The sequence below is a fragment of the Rhamphochromis longiceps genome, linkage group LG1 (genome assembly GCF_057381845.1).
Source record: "Rhamphochromis longiceps isolate RC_006_pf linkage group LG1, R_longiceps_female_GT1.1, whole genome shotgun sequence".
NCBI lineage: Eukaryota > Metazoa > Chordata > Actinopteri > Cichliformes > Cichlidae > Rhamphochromis > Rhamphochromis longiceps.
In genome coordinates this window covers 8,152,783-8,174,738 of record NC_140557.1, presented here as the reverse complement: position 1 = coordinate 8,174,738, position 21,956 = coordinate 8,152,783, and the positions used below count along the sequence as shown (strand labels likewise).

Genomic DNA, 21,956 nt, shown 5'->3' with positions numbered 1-21,956 from the left:
ATCAATAAACTTGTTTTGTGTTTTTTTTTTTAAGTCTATGAAACACACTGGGCTGATGGAAAGATAAGAATTGTTACTGCTTGTATTACATTATTTCCTGAACACAATGTTCCTGGAACTTGCTGGTTTGCAAGTGTTGTGTCTTCATAGTCCCTTGAGAAACCAATAACAACTCACACTGCTAAACCAAAGATTTCAGTCTTGAGACATAGTACTGTGCAAAAACCTTGAGCCACCTCGCATTTATTTCTATTTTGCTAGTAAAAAGAGGAAATACAATAGGTGCAGCTATTTATTTAAATGTGTAAGCATATATGAAAATACAATATATAAGACATAAAACAGTGTAGAATTCTATATTTGATATTACTACATACATTAATTCTTCCAAATAGTCTGAACTCTCTCAAGCAAGCCTTTGTATAATTTGTTTAAGTTGTCTTCAGAAATGTTCTCCAGGCTTCTCGAAGGACATTCAACGCTAGTCTTTGGAGGCCTGCTGACTTTTATTCCATTTGCTGTCAAGATCACACAGTGCCTGAATAATAGTGAGGCAAAAGCTTGCTTTAACTTTTACATCCCTACTGCCACTGGCTGAAATGCAGGCCCAAGCCATGACACGGCCTCCAATGTGTTTTACAGTTCAAATCAAAAATTTAACATTTGCATATTCTTGATTCCACATGACCTGCTGTCTTTCAAAATCTTGAAGATCACCTAAGAAAACAAGAACAACAAAGAAGACACCCTAGCCATTTAGTGAAGCAAAGTATAAAGAAACAAAGGGTGACTCGACACTTTTGCACAATACTGTACTTCTTGGTATTGGTATTGAAATGACTTAACCTAATAAGGACTGTTTACGAAGAGAAAGTTAGCTTTACTGGAAATTAACTTGAAGGATTGTAAAAATGCTTTTCAATATTTAAGCTTCAAGGCAAAAATGTACAATTAGCCCCCCCAAGAGTGTTGATTGCATGTTAGTGTGTTCCTATATGGTGATCTCAGATGAAAAAGGGGGAAAGAAAGCAACTAACCAACACACAGGGACATAGGATATAAAGTAAAACTTTATCATGACATACAAGTTAAAAGCCCTGAGAACCATATCTTTATATTAACTGATATGAACAAAACTGAATGTGTGAAAACCACTTTAGAAAAGTGCTCCTCATAAATACAATCAGCACAAACCAGTTTTTACAAGCATTCATGTTTTGTCCTATTTTTTGTTTGCTTTAATCAAAGAGAAAACTATAATATCAGTAATATCATTATTATCATGTCCATAATAATAATAACAGTACAAAAATATGCACAAACCCCACAGTTGAATTAATATACGGAGCATTGTACAAGCCAAAAACAACATAAAATTGATAAATGAGGTATTCAATAACCACTTGCATATGCACCTGTTTGTACACAGATCAGGTTAGTTTTTAAACAATTTAAAATTGAACTGACTCCAAAATCAAAAGGTTCCGCATACTTCCAACTTCACAGCTTCCTGAGTAACGAGACCTTGCCATAATGCAGTTATTGACGACAAAAAGAAAAAGAAAAGAGACACCAAATCCAAAGTAGCATTCTGTGAAGTGACCGCAGCTTCTATCAGCATTTATCCCTCAATGCAGCTTCAACATCGTATGCAACACTGAATGCAGCTCCCTGCCCTGAGGTAATGTGGTATGAAGAAGTGGAGGGGGGGCACACACACTCACTCACACTCCACACATGGATGCAGGTATACAGGCACAACACATTATACATAATGCACCTATCCATACAAGTGGCAAGTGACAGGAGCCTTGAAAGACAGTGACCAGAGTGGTTGCCGGGTTGAAGCAAACACTGAGGAAGAAAAGTGACCCTTTACTCAGTCTATGAGGAACCACCAAAAATGCCCTTCAACCTCGGAACAAACCGGAACTGTACGAGTATATAGCAGAAAAATGTGGATAAACCTTATCTACTTAAATATTTCTTAAAAGTCATTTTTCACCTCCTCATTCAGCATTAAAAAAAAAAAAATTCACCAGTGGCGCCACCTGCAGTGCCTTTAATGTTATTACTTACTCAATATACTGCACCTGCTTGCACACACACACAAACACACTAATGTACAAAGGCAGTGAAGCTACATCATCAAACAGTCATTGCTTAGAATGAGCACAAGAAACAGAAAGAATGGACTTGGAAAACAGAAAATATTTTAGTGGCAGCCTAAATAATGCAGATTGTTACTAAAAGCAAGGTCCACCAGGAAAAGGGAAAAAACAAATAAATATCAAAACTCACTTGATAACACAAGAAACTGAGGGATAACTTGTGTCTAACGTGTGATTTTTAAAATAAAATTAAAAAAAGGGGGGGGGCAGCAAAACGATTAAGCCTGAAGAGAAAAACTTTCATAGGGAAGCCTGCATGGACTGCATCTCACCAGCAACTAATTTTAAGGCAGCATCTATACTCCTCACCTTTTATAAAATACAGTTAAGTGTCATACAAGGTTGCGAAGGCTATACTGACAGACTAACAGCGCAGTTCTCAAAGGTTCTTAAACCCTGACCTGCGATCTGCACTGCAAAACCTGACACATAATTGCTAAAATACAATCTAAGAAAAGCAACAAAGCTGCCCACCTCAGACCACACTAGGCGTAAAAAGGTCTAAACAGTTAAAATGCCTTACATTCAACACAAGTAAAGCTAGAAAATGTTGTTCTTTTGTGGGGTTTCAATGCTTTTAAAAAAATCTTTAAAGGGAGAAAAGCATCCTACAATAACATGTTCATCATAATCAAGCTGTGCCTGGGGTAAATTGATAAAAGAAAATGCGGGCTACTGTCCACATTGTCTGTGAGGGACTGCACAAACAGGTTAAACAAACTATTCAAATGCAACTGTTAATGAGGCCACTGTATCCGGCCTTCAGTTTTAAATAATGGAATCTGTTAAAAGGGTCGAATATGCCCACCTGTACAAGTCATGTAATTGGGTTTTCAGTCTTTACAGTTTTAAATGCACTTTCCACTAACTAATTGTGAAAAAAAAACCTCAGTCAGTTTGAAAGAGTCTGAAAGAGACACCTTTTGCAGTCCAACACAGACCTGCTTGCTGTGCATCAGCATCCTGTTAGCAGGATTGTACAAAGAGTTCATAAGGACTGACTGTGCTAGTCTTTGGTATGTAGCTGTGCAATAACCAGAGGATGGAGGTGTAAAAACAAACAAACACTGGTCACATGATTGTTCAAATGCATATCATGATTTTGCCATTGTCACAAAAAAGATGCAATTTCAACATACACAGTCAAACTTAAGGTTGTTTTCTTACCCCTATGGAAACACCATTGGTTTTTTTTTTTGTTTTGTTTTTTTAAGAAAGAAAATTAACATGTCAATGAAAAAATAACTTGTCTGTTCCTCTCTGCTGAAAAAGCACCTCAGATATATCATTCTTCTCAGACAACCTGATGAACCTAAAAAAGGGGGAAAAAAACAAAAAACAAAGAAGAAGCAAGCATGAAACACGTTCTACAAGTAAATACAGGAGAAATATATCAAGCCCATCCCACTTCTTTGTCCCCAAAAACCACCAGCAGTGTGACAGCACGTCCATAACAGTTTCAGTTCACGTAGGATTCGGGGCGTCAAGTCTCGATGGCTTCACAGCCTTTTGAGGTATGTAGTGTTACTCTCCTTTTCAGAGAGTCTGATGAGGTATTTTTGAAACAGTCACATAGGCTTGTGCATTCTTCACGTATTAATCCTCTTTTTTTGTGTCTTTTTAAACTGACAGTGATTCCTTGCAGTTGTCACATTGCTTTTCCTGAGAGAGACGCTGCCCCCCCTCCCCAAAGCAGAGAGGCCAATGTGTGGTCAGAGATGACGATGCCACCCAACTCGACATTCAGCTGGAGGAAGGATGCACACAAAAAAATAAAAATAGGGGAACAACAAACTCAAATCTGGTCTGCAGGAGCTAGGAATGCCTCAGTATTACCTCTCTGTACCGCTATGGGTGAAACACAAATCGCAAGCTCTAACGGGCCTGTTACTGTTAACCCAACTTTGTGCGCGCACGTGGAGCTGAAACTACTTAAACTTTAGCTTTGCAACCTTTCTAATGGACTTCTCAAGAGCTCAACTGAGGGCAGCTGAAAGGATGAAATGAGGTATTTAATCTGCTGATCTACAGTATCAGATCATCACCAGTTTGACGCCACAGCACGTTGAAGACACCTGAGCAGCCCCAGTTGGAGGCCCATCACTGTGAGGGGGGGTGCTCTGTACACAGGTTTCCACTGGTGACAGTTACCCAACTTCCCCTGATTGCAACTAGGTCAAAAAGAATATAAAAATAAAGTTGATTCAGGTTAAATATACTACAGCTCCTGAGGTAAAGACACCACTGCAGGTTATTTGATTTGAGGTATGTAAAAGGAGAAAAACTAAAAAAAAAAAAAAAAAAAAAAAAACTAAAAAAAAAATCATTCTAAAACACAAAATCAAAAAAGACAACAAAATGGCAACAAACAAACAAAATGTTCTAAGATAAAACTTTTCAAGTTCGGTTGTGACTACACCTGTCAGTGGGTTTTGGCTGAGCTGATTGTGTTTAGCATGTCGATTAGGATTAACAAGTATATATATGTGATGTGTGTCTGTGCATGATGTGGTTGTAGTGTTGTGTTCCTATGTGTATGTGCGTGCATGTGTGTGTGTGTGTGTGTGTGTGTGTTAGATCAAAATAAAATGCATAGCAATTTATTTTGGATATATCATTAAATTTTCAGGCTCTGTGTTCATGATTGGACAGCCAAGACAGGTTGATGAGGTATTTGTTGTGCAACAGTTTCTTTTCGGTTTCTTATTGTACTGTATATTCATGCTGGGCCTCCTGCAGGAGCAGAGGCCTGGGGAGAAGGTACAAAGGGCAGCCTGAGTTAGGGTGACCCGGTGGGGGTCGGCTCAGCCGAGCCGGGACCCTTGGAGGAGGAGGAGGATGCGGGGCTGAGGCTCTGGGCCTGAGGTGCGGAAAAACCAAAGCTTGCGCTGGTTCCAGCAGGGGAGGCTGAAACAGCAGTAGCAGTAGCAGCAGACACAGATGGCCCCGGGGCCCCACCAGACTTCTGGGCGAACAGGGTTCCTAAAGAAAAAGGAGAAATGTCATTAGTTAAAAATGAACATTGATGCTTGAATCCTTCCAGAGGTTAAGCAAAATAAATTTACCTAATCCCACCCTCGTATCTACTCCAGTTAATTCCGGTGTACCCCAAGGCTCTGTCCTGGGTCCTTTACTTTTTATCATCTATCTCCTACCCCTAGGTAATATTTTTAGGAAGCATAACATCCAGTTTCACTGCTACGCAGATGACACCCAGCTCTACCTATCCTCCAAACCCACAGCTACTCTCCCACCCACATCCATTTCTGACTGTTTAAGTGAAATCAAGGTCTGGTTTACTCACAACTTTCTTAAACTTAATGGCAATAAAACAGAATTCATTTTAACAGGCACCAGATCAAAACTGACTACAGTTCCAACCAGTCTTTCGTTATCCATTGATAACTCTGTTGTCACACCCTCCCCTCAGGTTAAGAGTCTTTGTGTCATCCTCGATAGCACTCTGTCCTTCACAGCACATATAAATAATATCACTCGGTCTTCCTACTTTCATCTCCGTAATATTAACCGTCTTCGTTCCTCACTCACACCACACAGTACCGCCATACTTGTCAATGCTCTTGTCACATCTCGTCTGTAATTCTCTTCTCTATGGTTTACCTCATAAATCCCTCCATAAACTGCAGTTGGTTCAAAATACAGCTGCTCGTATTATTTCCAGAACTAGATCCACTGAACATATAACACCTGTTCTTAAACAGCTCCATTGGCTCCCAATTCACCTCCGTGTCAATTTTAAGATCCTGTTCCTCACTTTCAAAGCGCTTCATAACCTTACTCCCCCATATCTATCCGATCTTCTCCATACATACTCACCCCTTCGTACACTCCGCTCTTCTTCAGCTTCCCTTCTGTCAGTTCCACCTGCTCGCCTGACTACCATGGGACTCAGAGCCTTTAGTTGTTCTGCCCCGAGACTTTGGATGCACTTCCACTTGCTCTACGGACCACACACTGTCTCACCACTTTTAAATCACTACTCAAAACCCATCTGTTTAGAATTGCACCTGATCTGTCATATTGTTTATGTGTTACTGTAAGGTGACCTTGAGGGTCTGAAAGGCGCCTATAAAATAAAATGTATTATTATTATTATTATTATTATTATACACACCTGAGTAGATTGTGCCATTGACCTCTACTGAGACAGTAATGCTGGAATTTCCATTGGTTGAGATACTCAGAGACATGTCTTGCTGCTTCTCTTCTGAAAAACATAAATAAGAGTGGAGAGATTATTTTTGTGTATTTTCTTTCTTGATAATTTCACCATTAATACATAATATGTATTTAGTCAGTTTCTTGACCCTTGACAGTTTATGCTAAACTACACAACTAATGTGCATGATGACAGAATTATTTCCATGGTCAAGAAAAACAATTTAACAACATCTAACCAAGGGAAGAGCACTGTCAGCTATTCCTGAAATACATGAAATTATTCAAATAATTACAGAATAGAATGTATGCAGATTTCTGCAAACTCTTGCTGCAGCTTAAAACATATTAACTGATGGGCTTTGGTAAATCGGTTGCAGCTACATGCTCTGCAACGGAAAACACATTTGTTTTTGGCAGAAGAGTTAGCCTGGTAGGTTTGATGAGAACAAGAAACGAGCTCAGGTTTCCCCACAGAAAGAAAAAATTTAAGCAGTGAAAAGATGTTAACAATATCTTACACTTAAAGATTTTTTTCTGTTGGCTAATGCATGCTTTGCTACCAATCCCATGTACAGCAATAGGTTTGGGTCCATGATAGCAGCATGCTCTTTAGAGATATCCAGACTTTGGAGAATATTGGTGGATATTCACCACAAACATTCACCAAAGTTTACAGATGTCTCAAAACACACTAAAACTGTGATTCCATGATATGATACCTCTAACTTCAATAGAAAAACAAACACTGTATTTCATTTCCAGGGTTTTTTTAGACATAATCTCAACAAACTTCTCAACACTGACCTCTGGTAGGCATAGCAGGGGCTCCCAGACGCAGGTTCATAGGCATTTGGGAAGCCATGGCCAGTAGATTATGTTGGAAAGCCTGCTGCATCAGGCGCTGCTGCTCTTCTGCCAGGCGGGCCATCTTCCTCTCTGGCCCCTCTCCACCACCAGTCTCCAGCTTTTCTCTAAGCTGCTCCAGTGTGGCAGCCCTGGCCAAGCCAGCAACCTGCTGCTGACCCAGAGCCAGCGCCATGGAAGGTCTTGCAGCCATAATCGGTGGGGTCAGATCATCTGGAGGAAAAATGGAAGTTTAGTCTGAATAAGTCAAAAGGAGTGATTCGTGATTCTGTGTAACTTGAAAACTGAAATGCATGAATCTATCAAGGTGAATGTGAAAGGTTATCAGTCCTACCTAATGGGAGCTATAATAGTAAAGCCCACACCTTGATTGGACAAGTGGGTATATGTACTATCCATAGTACTATACTAAACCCAGTACTTAAGGGGTTTTTTTTCTACTATAGAAAAGCTGATATGAAGGACCTCAATGTTTTTGCTCAGCCAAATGATTCCAATTTTGTATTTAGGCAACATACATCAGAATGGATGGAAAAACAAAAGTGTGAGGTCTGTGTGTTGGCAAAACAAAACAAAACAAAAATATGTATATGGTTTCTTGCTCTCAGACAAAAGGTAAGCTGGCAACTGGAACTACAAATTTTAATGAAATGATCACAAATGATTATTATGTTTCAAGAAAGGCTTATGTGAGTGCTGTGTGAAAGAGCCTCAAATTCTGCAAGACACCAGAGTTTAGACAAGCCCCAAATGTATCTGTCAAGAAGATCCACAATTTCTAAGTGAAGTAGGGAGACATCTGGTTTTAGGTTACATGTATCATTTCCTTTTCTGGGGCAGTGAAGATAGTACGCAACATCTGAGTAACTGTTATACTGAAATGTCTCCTATTCACAGCCGAATTATAGTAACCCAATCACCCCTATCGGCATGCGTTTCACAGTGGCTACAAGCAGGCAGCATTACTTCACACAATGGGACACTTGAACTACAACATATACAGGTTACCCAGGACTGAACTTTTCTAAAGAGAGGCGCTGGTAACACAACACAAATACTCCGGTAACTTTGTGTTTCACCAGCAAAAACAAATATATACAACAGCCAGAAACTTGTAGGCCCTGACTACGCTTACTCCACAAATTAGTGATGGGTCGTTCGCGAACGAAATGGCTCTTAGAGCCGACTCTTTGACGTGAACGACGCGAGCCGGCTCCTTATCGCGAGCCGTCACGTGGGTTTTTTTTTTTTTTTTCTTTCTTTCTCTCAGCCTCTCTCTCGCACTTTTTTTCCGCTTCACTCTGCACGCGAGCCTTGTGCTTTACGCTGGGCAGAGGGGGGAGGGGCGGTAGTTACACTCAGTAGCACAGGAACAGAGCCAGAGAGAGAGAAAGAGAGGCAGGGACAACAACATTAGAAAGGTATAGTAATCATCCACAACTATTTTCGGTTGCAGATGATAAAGGATTGAGAAAGTTTATTCATGCAGGTCCATATGACAGAGAATATGCATGTTCTTTTTGTTTTCATATTATAATTTATATTTAATTGTGTTGTGGTTTGCAGTGTTTTGTGTTCTTTTCACTTTAAATTTGTGAAAGGAAAAAGCTGAAAATTTAAATAGTTAAAACTTGAAATGTGAATAGTTGATTTTTGTATTATATGATTTATTTATTACATTTTATGTGGAGTGAATAAATAAAATTATATTTACGGTGGCCCCTAGAGACAAAGCACATACAAACTTCAAATCACGTACGAACTCTGAAGCATGTACAAACTCCAAAACACGTAAAAACACGTACAAACTCCGAAGCACGTAAAAACTCAGAAGCACATAAAAACTCAAAACACGTACAAAAGACAACAGAAGTGCTCCAGGATGCTGGGCGCAGTGTTGAGCCTTTGTTACCTAGTGGCTACACAAGCCAGCAAGTACCAACGACCGGATTTGGTGTGTGGTAGTAACAGGTAAATGAACTTTTTTTTAAATTATTTGAATATATATATGAGTGCCTGTGTATAAATACACAAACAATACACACATGCTTTCAATTGTGTAATTTAAGTGATCTAGTAGCTCTGCTTTGGAAGTTCAGTTCATGCTAGAAATGTGTTTTGGAGTTTGTACGTGTTTTGTCTCTAGGGGCCACCGCATATATTTATATATAAACATATATAAATAAAACCACTTGTTTTTACGTTAGTAATTCCTTTTGTGCATAATTTTATATTATTGTTAATAATAAATTAATTAAAGCAACAAAACAACCTGAAGAGCCGGTTCGGAGCCGAAAGAGCCGGCTCTTTTTAGTGAGCCGAACCGAAAGAGCCGGGTCTCTAAAAAGAGCCGGAAATCCCATCACTACCACAAATGGAGTTGTGTTGATAAATCATGTTTATTCTTTTTATGTGTGCAAGTTAAAGTTATCCACATAAGTTTGCATTATTTCTAAAACATGTTATTTTGTGAAGATTAAAGACTTTGGACTATAAGTACAGGGGTACTACAAGGGTTATTCTCTATAAAATAAAATAAAATAAAATAAAATAAAATAAAATAAAATAAAATAATCACAGGGAAACAACCTTAAAATAACACCACCACTTCCCAGAAACACAACCTCTAAAAAACCATGGAAAACTCAGTATAGGTTACGGTTATATTTTACTAGTATGTATATCTATCTCCAAAAAAGTTGCATTTTGTGTGAGAAATGTTTAGCTGAACAGCAGAAAAAACAGACTGAATGTCAGATTTTTGCAGAAGACAAGCAAAATTTGTGTCTGAAACTTTATGCTGGACTCCTTTACATTTTTTAACAAATGCATTTGGCTGTGTTTTGGTTCAGATTGTAATGAAAGCAGTATAAGTACACAAAAAGAGAAACAAAGAAGAAACTGCAAGCCTTCTACATGTCTCTAAAACGTTTTGATTAAACTGATCTTTAGCCATCTGATTTAATTTCTGTTGTTATAAATATTTTTTAACGCACTGATTTATAACAAAGTAGAACTGGTTTGTAGCTACATCCAATATATGAGTCAAAATCCTTTTTTTTTTTAATTAAAGCACAGATTCTGCTGGGGTTCACAACTGAGTCGCACACCAACAAAGTTAAAGTAACTTCAGAAAAGATAGCAGTGTAATGACAGTTATCAACCAGATCCCAACTATGTGGACTAAAGGCAAAGTTCACAAAGTGTCCCCAACTATGTTATTAAGCCGTAATAAAGGTGAGGGCCTCGATAGCCTGAGGCAGAATTGGTTCCACCCAGATAACTCCATACATATACAAAGACATGAACACTAAAAATGCACAAACACACAGGGACACACACGGAAGCAGACACTCACATTCACATGGATATTTGACAAAAACAGACCACAATGCTACGAAGTGTCAGGCACCATATGTAGGGAAAAGTCCTCATCAAATTACTAAAACCGGAGCCGTTCCTGTAGCTAATGTTTTATTTTATGGTTTATCAATTGTTTTCACAGGTGTAGTTTTTCAAAACTGCAACAGAGGGCAGCATTTCTCTACAATCTCTTTCAAGTTCTTAACAAGCAGCACCCAGCTATAGTAACCAGTATGAAGTTTCTGATATGAACATTTACTTAGTTCATTGTGGCCTTAATTGATCCAAAGGACCTTTAGACTAACACACAGTATATACATCTGAGAGCTGCCAGATAGGCAACAGAAAGTAAACCCCACTTCTATTTATTAACCAAAGGGCATAGATCAGATTCTGGTGTTTTCTTTAACCTCAAGCTTTCAAACACGTACCTTTCTTCAAAGAGGGTCCCGGTGAGGCCTGAAGGCCATTGATAGCTACTGAGGCCCCCGCTCCCAGACTGGAAAGGTGCATCTTTGGGGGTGAGAGGATGTGGGGAGCAGTGCTGGGAGAGGGAGAAAAGCGGAAGAGGCTGCTGCTGTAGGACGGACGGCGACCCTCACGTCGGTTACTATCGATGGCAGCCTGAAGCTCGCCTGGGGAGCTGAGGCCTTTCCTCTCACACTCATACGGGTACAGGTATTTCATGTACCTTAAGGAAAACGCAAAGCACAGTAACACGTGAGATCACGACAGAAAGATTTGCACAGAAAATATCAGAAATAATATTGTAATATTTGACTACATCAAAACATTACAGCTGAAACATAATATTAAATGAGAGAATCTGTTAGCATGTACAGCAGTGGCATCAGCACCCTTTTTTATGAATATGTAAGAAAAGAAAACATTTTTCTCCTTCTTCCAATATGAAACTGAATATGTCTCATTAATAGCCTGTCAATAGTCTAACATTTTGGTTCTTCAAAAACTGTCCAGTGCTATTTGACTTAAGGTGAACCTATTCTGGTAATTTACTCCTAGCTACTGTTGGGCTCTTCTACAGTAGGCTCCCACCATTTACAGTTTAAAATAGTCCTTATTTTCCAAAGCAAGTTGTGTTAGTTCCATTTCCCTTAACTTCAAGACGACTTTTTTTTCCTCTGACTGGCTGCAAACAAATATTTGCACAGCAAATGGGCGGGGCTTCTCAGACCACAGTTAGAGATGAACACCTGAGATGAACCTATTAACAATTTTCTCACACAGAGAGCTAAGACTAGGCAAAAAAAATTATTACAAAGATTACTTGCACATATGCTAACACACTCTGACCATTTTTTTTAAGATGAGCATCCAGCACTCTATTAATGTGACAGAACATAAAAAAAGCACACATGGGGACATTTAAAACTGCAGTACATAGATTGGATTCTGCTTCAAGCAATACATGTGCACCGAGAGATGCACTGTTTATCCGAATGTGTATATAGCTCAGTGTATTTGTTCAGATAGTAGAGATAATTCTGTTTTATTTCACTGCGACTTTGTTTTTTTGTCTGTACTTTAGTTTAGAACAAAAAACAGACTGCTTTGAATAAAGACCTAACCTTTTATCTCCAGCAGTGCTGTCACAATGATTCTGTCAAATCCTTTGTGCACGTTCACACATTAAAAACCATTTGCAACTTTATTTCTCTAATATTTGATCCTTACAACAGACATTAGGTTGCATATTTATAAATCAAGCCACTTCAGTAAACTGAAAGTAACCTCCTTTCTTAAATGTATGAATTTATATAGAATTTACTGCTTTAAAGCTTTGCTCAAAACATGTTTGGTGCACTTTGCATGACATCACAGCAGCACTGCAAGTATGCAGAGTCACAGCTCTGCAATGTTTTCCATGCCATAAATGAGCACACTATACACATTATGCGTGCTTACTGCATAATGGTGGGATAGAAGTACCAAGGATCAATAAGAAGCACGAGCAGCAGCATCCATTAGACAGAGCTAGCCGACCAATGCTACACAACAGTCCAGCAACATTAAAAATACATCAAGGCTCATTAGGGATATGTACTGCTGGACAAGATAGAGGTGTTACCTCTGCTAAAGGGTTCCCATCCAGAGAGCGATATAGTTTTAGTCAGGGTTCGACATTATAAGCTGTCAATCAAACCCCACCTTAGTCACTGTGAACTCTGACCAAATTCACATCATTAAATCGATGGAAATCAATCATGTGTGATGTAATGCACTGAGGAGTTCGGGGTAAAGAGAAAAGTTTGGCCAGTGGAGAAAACTTGTGTGTGTGTATAAATACACAGGTATGGGTTCTAATGAATGACATTCATACTCATTCCAACATACAAATCCAAACACTCCTAACAACATGTCTACTTAGAAGCTGCAGCCAGAGCGGATCCTTGCATGTGCGTGCAGGAGGCGTGTTTCCGTATGTATACTAGGAAGTAAAACTAGCTGTCGCAACAATTCTCTAGACAGCTGGAATTATTAAAATAAAAGACATAGTGAGAAGGACAACTGGAAATGATGGCTGAAATGCTCCCGAAATGAACATATTTAGTGCCTGAAGAAGCTTTTGGCTTCCACACGGTGAGGAAAGCTGCTGAAATTCTTTAATCGGTTCCAGCACCTTTAATTAGTTAGCTTTGTGTCACAAATGCAAAGACCTACTGTGTCCGCAGAGTAAAAGCAGCACTGGTGATGGAGGTAGGCAGGTTGAGTCCCTTTGTGATTTCTCTCCAGATCTTCTTATTGATAACCTCGACGAGGCCTCCCTTTTCTGTCACCAGCTTGTACAGCATGTACAGATCTAGGACCTGCTTGGCCATGATTGGAATACGATTGACTGGGGTTCCTACGGAAGACAGGAAAAGAAAACAAATATGGCTCAGTTAATTATAAACAATGTCTTACAAAGGATGTCTTTGGTTCAAAGTGCATTTATGTCTCACATGGATAAAGTTTTTAATACTCAGACATTGAACCTTAACGCTGAGAATGGGCTCTTTCTGACCAAATACTGACACACAATGGAGTTCCCTCTAAAATGAAATACTTTTACCAATAGTCATCTTTACTTTGGAAAAAAAATCTAATAAAAAAATAAGGCGGGAGCAAGGTGGAACAATCCTAATCAGCCGTTTCAAGTTTTTTGTTTTTAATGCACTGAACAACCACTTTGACTGCCACGTCAATTCAAAGCAAGGCAGAGCAGCAACAATAACAGAAGCAGCAGAGAGAATCAACATACTGACTGTGTTGCTATTTAAGCACAGTGCATGGCTAAAGTTAATGACCATAAACCTTTCCTCTGCTATGTTAAAAAAAAATGGCAGTTGTTTCCAGTTTAATTAGTCACAGTGAGCCCAGCCAGCAGTTTTTCTTTTTCCAGGGCCACTCAGAAGTACTCGTGAACTCCCACGAGCACAACCCTTAGAGTGGTCTGTGGTTGGAACATGCAAAAAGGTGTAAATGTTAATACAATGGAAAAGGACCTGTGTTTAACACTCGAATTTCTGCTGAAATATCTTGACTTGTAGAGACACTAGAGGAGAAAGTCCTGAAGGAATATCTTAATAGCAAAGAGTCACACAAAGAGTCAAGCAAATGTGAGATAGGGGAATCATATGAGTCAATCATGTTGCTACATTGATGCAATTACACAGTTGAGTTCCATGACAGATAGAAATGTGTGTTGGCAGGCATATCTACTTTTTATTGTGGTAAAGTTTTAAAGTGTCCTCACCGTTTTTCTTTCTGGTAATCAGATCGCAAATAAACATGTGAGCGTTTGTTCAGAGCTCTGGTAGGTTGAGTGAGGCTGATTAGGCCAGCAGTCTGGATTGAGCCAGAAATAAAAGCTGTATTGTGATGAAACACTGAGCATGTGTACTATAAATATAACCTGTGCGAAAACATGCTTAAGCTCATTGTGGGCCAACAACACTAAACTTTAAGCATTTTTATCAGCCTTACATACACATACAGTTTCTGAGTGACATTTGAAGTAAAAGTTATGACTCTTAATTAATTAATTAAAACAGGCACTTTGTCTTGCCAACACAAATCGGCCTAGAGGCAAGAATGTCTTTGATTTGAAGTTTTTTCAGTGAAAATTGGATTCTGCTTCAAAATATCAGTCAATGGTGAAGCGCCCAATATACTTTTGTGACCTCTACATATTGTTAAGGGTTGTTAGGATACTGGTTAGACATGGGTGGCAAGGGCTACTTCCTGTGAAATTTGCCTTGAAAACACATTAGCCCAGTTAAGCAATTTAGCTTGACCTGGAAAAGGGGATTCACAAACAACACAAAGCAAAGCTGCTCTAGACTTTTGATACAGATGCATTAATCTTGTCAACAGCTTATCTGCAGCGAAGCTTGCTGGGAGCTTGAGGGGAGGATACGGTGGGTGGATGAAGAGGGAGGGGTAGTGGGCGGTTCCTGTACGAAACAGAATCAAAAAGTGCAATGTGCAACCGTGTAAGCATGAGGCAGGAGGAGGGGACTGAAGGATCGTGACAACCTGCTAATCCACAGGCAGCGGTGGGTAGGGGGGGGGCTCATGGATAGGCTGGTATAATGAAGCTTATTTAGAGGATTGCACGGAGTAAATCCACACCCCTCTGCGTTACTGCTGCCAGGCCCAGCACAGGGGAATCGTACAGATTTGTCTTCACAGTTAATGCCAGTCAATCCGCCAGCCCCTCCACAGGCTGCTCTTAACCTGGAATTGGACTCATTAATGACTCTGTGAAATAGCAGTGTGATCAGGCCATGAAGATTAGCCCCGATTCATTTTCCTAACTTAGCAACATGTCTTTAAGCCATGTGCAAAGGTCCTAGGTGAACACATGGACCTTTGGAGTGGGGAGATCAAGACACCATGATGGCACTAGCAAAGCACTATGACCTTTTAGGTGTCTTAATGTTAGTGGTCAAGGAAATCTTTTACTACTACTGTATCCACTGAAAATCAATCGTCTCTAACCTGTTACACAAAAGTCACTATTAACAAGTCTTTCTCTAAACGGGCTTTGGAAGTACAGGCTAACTTTGGTGCTACTTTTTCATTATTCTGTGCACTAATCAAGCCTGAAGGCTTTTGGATCCTGCTGCTAAGGGTTAAGCATTTAAGAACAGTCCAGAAAGCTGGTAGGTACGATAACACATAAAAAGCAGAAAACACCTAAAAGAATACCACCCACACACACACACACACACACACACACACACACACACACACCACCGTATCTGTAAAATGAAGTAAATTAAAAAAGTTCACCTTTATTCATATAAATAAATAACACAGTCGATGGTGACATCTAATGTAGTATTTATAGCTGATGGATTTTTTTTAGTTTGTTAAAGCTGCACAAAATTGTTGTGGGAAAAGGGGATCCTATCTTCACAGCCAATTAATGGAAAATCAAGAGTGAGCTTGTCAAGATGCTAGTTTCTTTTATAGATTATTTGAGTTTGAGTCCTGTGGTAAGAGAGAGAAGATGAGTCGTAGAAAGGAACAAGAATTTGTTTAAGGTTTCTGTTTAAGACTAGGTGTGCATTTCCACTGGATTTAGCAAAACATTAAATTAACCATAATCCTAATGAACAAAAGTCCTACCTCACTTTTTCTTTTGAGGGATATATTTAGAGGGAAGTACTTTTAACCACTTAATCATTATAAGATCATGAATAACAAAACTTAAACTATTAATGTGTCATATTTACAGCCCATTTGTTTGCACTAGACTAGCTGGGCACTAAAAGTTTTACCAGAGTATCGAAGGACGAATTAGTGAATTAGAATTGGGACATTTTTATTTTGGTTACACAGTTGTTGCGCCACTATCTCTGATCATTTGATTATCAAAATAAGTAAATAAAACCTGCTAAAATGATGAAATATGTGCAATAAGGAAGGAAAGAATTGGAGTAATAATAGTGTGGATTAGTTGCTGTGTATTAGAGGGAGTAAGGTGGAAAGAGCAACACCAAATTTAAATTTATATTGTTGCAATGTTGTTTTTTTAAACAGATTTGGATAAATTGCTCATTCACCCCAATAAATGAATGAATAAAATTTTCTAGAATGATTTAAACCGCTCAGTTTTGTTTTCATTTTGGCATGCAGCTTTTTCTTTGGCGCTAATATCTGGGTGAAGGTGCCAGCTTCCATCAAAGTTTGACTTCAAAGCTTGACTGATAGTGAAATTGTATATATATATATATATATTAAAAAACACAACATCAACACAAAGCAAAAACCAGCAAAACAGCTGCCATTGGCCAATTGACATGTTCAAATGTAGCAGGTGAAGAATGGAGAGCTTCTACTAAATTTTCTACTAACAAGCAATGCATCAAAAGGACCAGCAGCGCTACGCTGCGACCATCATTCTTTGGTGCAGTGCTGGACATCAATCCTACATTAAACAATTAATACAACTAAGGGGGTCAGAGATCAGCCAGGGGTTATTGATGTGTGAATTAAACTGCAGGTCAGCAGGAAGCCATGTTTTCATACAGGCCAGGCTGTGAACAATGACAGCACAACAAATGAGACAACAACGCTGGCCCCATAGTGACAGGCCAGCAGCTGGTTAGGATTTTTATTCACGCCAACACCTCTGTCATCATTTGCTGTACAATAAAGTCAAAACAAGACTTTATTAATTACATACAATTTTAGAACATAACCCATAAAGCCAAAAAGTTAACAATTTCAGACAGAAGAAAACAAACACAAATATCCATTTATACATCTTCAGTGGACCAGATGTGGTTTTAAAAAACAAAAAAAAAAGGATTAATTATTCCATGTGTGACATCAGTCACGTTTCACATTTCAACATTGCTCAGCCACGTGTGAAAGCAGTGGGAAAACACCTTTAATAATACTGTAATTGAGCAAAAATCACATTAGCAAGGCTTGGGCAGTTAGCCAGAGACAGTTCCCTCATTTGCGAAAACCAGCATGTCACCAGCCTTTGGTGTTCAACATCTGCTCCCTTTCCAACCCTGGAGACATTTAGCTCTAACAGGCTTAATTAGACCAGGCCCAAACATCTCTTTTGATCACAGTGGCACTCTGCCTCGCATGCACTCTGCTCTGGTGGAATACCTGTTCCCACTTCAACCTCAATGCTTAATTTCCACTAGAGAAGACTAGAGACTTTATGATTACCAACACAACCAACACAAGACCATCTCTTCCTCAAGCAGACAGCTATTGGGCGTTTCATCTCTCTGTAAAGACCTGATTTGTCCATTGGTCTGCTCTGAGTCTATCTGTAATTGGCTGCAGGCCTCACCTCCCATCATCCTTTGCCCCGGACTGATTTTTCCCCAGGGACACGGCCATCAGAAGCCTAGTGATTAATGGCACCAGAGGTCAGAGGTCGCTCTGGTGGGAAGTGCCGTGGCTGAGGGCCCCCGAACCACTACCCAACTCTTTCCTCCAACTTCCACCAAGAACACAAGAGCCACAGGGCTAGCCTTCAAACAACTCGACTTCAGACGATAACGGATGCAGATTATAAGGACAAAAATGCAAGAGGAATGTATTCGTGGAACAATATTTTGAGGAGTAAAAACAAATCATTATTCTTATATTTTATAATTAAGACGCTTTCCCGTAATGATTCAAGTGCGTTCAACTATGAAATATAAACTCCTCATCTAAAAAACTCACAATAACACAGTATCATATGAAATAAATAAAACAGTATCTAAAAATCATTTCAGAGGCTTGTGATCACTTCATAAGGAAATATGGCAGAAATAAACCAGATAAAGAAAAAAGAACCCATTTTGCCCTTTTGATGTATTATAATTATTGCTTAGAGAGAGAATAAAATGCATGACTTTGTATCTAAATGACCAAAAAAAAGGAACAAGTTCATTTTATCTGACCTCTGACCTATTTTTAGCAGGAAACAGCTGTTCACATTACAGGGTCTGTATAATAAATCAGTTGTGTGCCCCTGACGCCAGTAGTGGTAAATTAAATATTGCTGACTTCACTTGATGGGCATTTCTTTAAATAATTAAGTGACAGCCTGACAGCCTTACAGCGGACAACACACAGGAAATGAATTTTTTACTAAATGAACATTGACTGGTGTGAGGTTTCACTGTCATCTACAGTGAAGAAAGACAGGGAAAAGAGGAGGGAGAGGATTAAACACCACATCACATCACATCACCTCATCGTTTTTGGTTTCTTTACCTCTTCCGATCAATTTAGAAATTCCTCGCAGGGATGATTAGATTTTTTTATTTTTATTTTTAATATGACTTTAATATCTTGAAATTCCCCTTTGGAGGGAAGAAAGGTAGGGTGTAAGGAAGGAGAAAAGGAAGGGGGAGGTGTGGTAGCTAGCCAGCTGGAGAAAGACTGGATTACTGGATTCTTACTGCAGTAAGAAAGGTGTCAGCCAGCACAAACAGCCCCTGGCCTTGTAGCAGTGTCTGAACCCTTTTAGAGTGCCGCTGACCGAGACCTTTCTCCTCTTCCTCCTCGCTATCTCAAACACCACGTCTACACAGCAGATCAGACTAAACCAAAGTTATCTCTTGTTTCTTTTAACTTATGTTTCCTCATCTCAATTTAAGTACATTCACTGTTAGTTAAACAATAATACCAGAATATTTACTTCCTTGAGACTGCTCCGATCTTACTGATGATATTTTATACTCTGAAGTGCTGAGATGAAGTTTTTATGAATCCCTAATATGCTGCTTCTGATGTTTTCTGTGCATGTATATTAGATACTACTCTCAATAGAAAGAAATCCTTGTTCCCATCCATCTTGAAGGAATTTTGTCTGATGACATTGCATCTAAATACAGAAAAATATGTTTTCATTTTTAGAGAATACCAACACAGACCAGCCCAAACCCTTCATTAACCTGGGGCAGGGAGACACTGACAAGGGAGATAAGTGTCTGGGCTCCACATGCTGGGAGTTTACTTTATGTAGGCAGCCCCTGGCTGTTTAGTTTATGTTCATACTTCAGGCTAGAATATTGTCAGGACCCTGGTGTTCACTGGGGCATGTTTGTTTTATTTTTAATGCACGGCCAGGGACATAAAAGGTAAAAAAGCCTTGAGTGCATGGAATTTGCTATCTTTAGTCCAGACAGAGCCAAGCCTCACACGACGGACCAATTCATATCAAGTGTTAAGATATGTAGTGCCCTCCACCTAAGGGAAGTTAAATGTAACATTACACTATAGATGCATTGCTATTCTAAGCATGAAGCTAAAGCTGCAGCTGGCAGAGTCACATAAAGAGAGAGAGAGTCATCTAATAAAGTCTATATAATATAAGTCAGTCAATATACTCCTGTATCTCTGGCTGCAGAGGTTTCATTACTTTCATGTCAATAAAATGCAATTAATGTGAGGTGACAGGCAGACAAAGGAAAAAAAGAAAAGACAGGAAAAGCCAAGAAATGACTTATCTTCTGTCAACTGTATTTGACCGCTGCTGTGATAAGGAACACAAAAACCAAGAAAAACAAAGGCTTTCTATTGCTCTGTGAGGTTGAAGTCAAAATAAAGGACGCCACGTAGAATGAATTACACTGGAACAAGTTAAGCCACATTCATCCATCTACAGAGATAATGTGTGACAACATTATCAAGCCCGGCCACTGCATGATGTCACTATACCAACAACAGCACAGTAAAGAGATTAACCAATGTAAGGACTACATAAGGCACCATTATCAGCTTACAGACTTACACAAATAATAACATTTTCTCATATGATGAATTTAACATGTCCCTTTGTTGATGAAAAATTAAATAAAAGGTTAATAAATTCCTTTTTTTTTTTTATTCAAAAGCCAGCAGATCCTCTCTCTTCCTTCATCCAGGTTTTCCTTTTACCTCAATAAAAAGAACAATACTTAAGGGGAAAAAGGCAAACACTCAGTGATGGATAATTCACTTGAAGCTATATTTGCTTAGAAAACAGGGAGAGGAGCTTCTTAGTAAGAATTATTACAGTGAGCAGGCAGCCAGTATATTAAAGGAGCTGTCTTCTGTGCACTGTCAACTGCTCTGGGATCGTGTAAAACATCGCAAAGCTGGCAAGTCTCCAGACAAAAGTCTGAAGCTGTAAATCTCAAAGGCTGCTGTTCACACACTGGGAAGTCTGTCAAGAATACACACAATGACACTATTAGAAACTGAATTTGACAATTTTTCAAGTGCAATTTGTCAAGAAATCTCTGCAACGATAAAGTGGACAAGATTTTATATGGTGTTTTAAGTATTGGTGGATTGACCTCCTTAATCTTATGACAGCTCTGTCAGTAAAGTATCTCAGAGGTGAGATGGATAGATGTACAGAAAGAAAGACAAAAAGAAAAGAAACATGACTCCTTCTCTGTGGGTCATGAAGATGGGTCACCTGTTGAAATAGAGGGGGAAGGGGATTGAAAAGGTTGGATGGCGCGAAAAGTGAGACGGCCTCTCCATTTGTAACTCAAGTCCCCTCGATTCCCAGAGACCAGGCAGATCAACTGACCAGACCCCAATCAACACCGGAGCCATCAGAGAGATGGATGAGTGGATGGGTGGATGGATGGATAAAAGTGGTGGTTGGGGTGTCTTATGCTGCAGGGTTATTCAAAGTCACTGGTATTTTTAAAATGTCTTGTACATCAGAAAGAGAGAAGGGAAACATACATTCAGCACATTTATCCCAGTCCAGAGAGAGAATATTTTGCTTGTTGATAAGTATATCAAGGGAAAACCTATTTATATAAAATGGGAAACGTTGTAGGACCATGTGTAGTATTTCTGCTTCCTTCAAAGTAAGCCCAAAGCAGTAAAGGAAAAACTCCTTCAAGGTTTAAAATAATAAGATTAGGCTATATTAAATTTAGACAAAGGTTAGGTATATATTTAAAGTCACTGATTGATCGGGACATCCTGACAGATGCTTTCTGTCCGTCTCCTATAAATTGTATTAAATGCATTAAATTCTGCTCTGCTTAGTGTTTGACAAAAAGTAAGATTATTGACTGACCAATGGTCAACAGATGTTTATGGATCCACCTACAAGTCCTTCAGGGTGTTTTTACTTATCACAGATCTGGTTAAGTTACTCCACCCAACAGCTTTTAATTGAAACTAAGCAAACATTGTCACAGGAATGCGTTTGAAAACATCTGTGGTCAGAGAGATTGTAAGGGTGTTCTTTTAACAATTCTTTACCTTGTTGAAGTGCTTGAATGTTCTCTAACAACATTTATCATTACAGGCTGTATGTTTCCAGCCAAGCTGCAGGAACTACTGAAACCTGTTGTGCAACTCATGCATGAAATGTATTTACAATTTGTTCTG

At 39.1% G+C, this 21,956-nt stretch overlaps 1 protein-coding gene across 2 annotated transcripts in view; it reads right to left on the bottom strand.

Moving 5' to 3' along the window:
* Positions 1-1,052: 1,052 nt before the first annotated feature.
* The window catches only part of LOC146678225 (AT-rich interactive domain-containing protein 3B), a 60,658-nt gene continuing 39,754 nt past the window's right edge, over positions 1,053-21,956 (bottom strand). For both annotated transcript variants that reach the window (XM_085420455.1, XM_085420538.1), the window contains exons 5-9: positions 13,263-13,446; positions 11,012-11,271; positions 7,158-7,430; positions 6,307-6,399; positions 1,053-5,153 (exon numbers count right to left, since the gene is read on the bottom strand). In XM_085420455.1, coding sequence (XP_085276581.1) covers positions 4,951-5,153; positions 6,307-6,399; positions 7,158-7,430; positions 11,012-11,271; positions 13,263-13,446 — 1,013 coding nt within the window. In that variant the 3' untranslated portion in view covers positions 1,053-4,950. The remainder of the gene's footprint in view (positions 5,154-6,306; positions 6,400-7,157; positions 7,431-11,011; positions 11,272-13,262; positions 13,447-21,956) is intronic.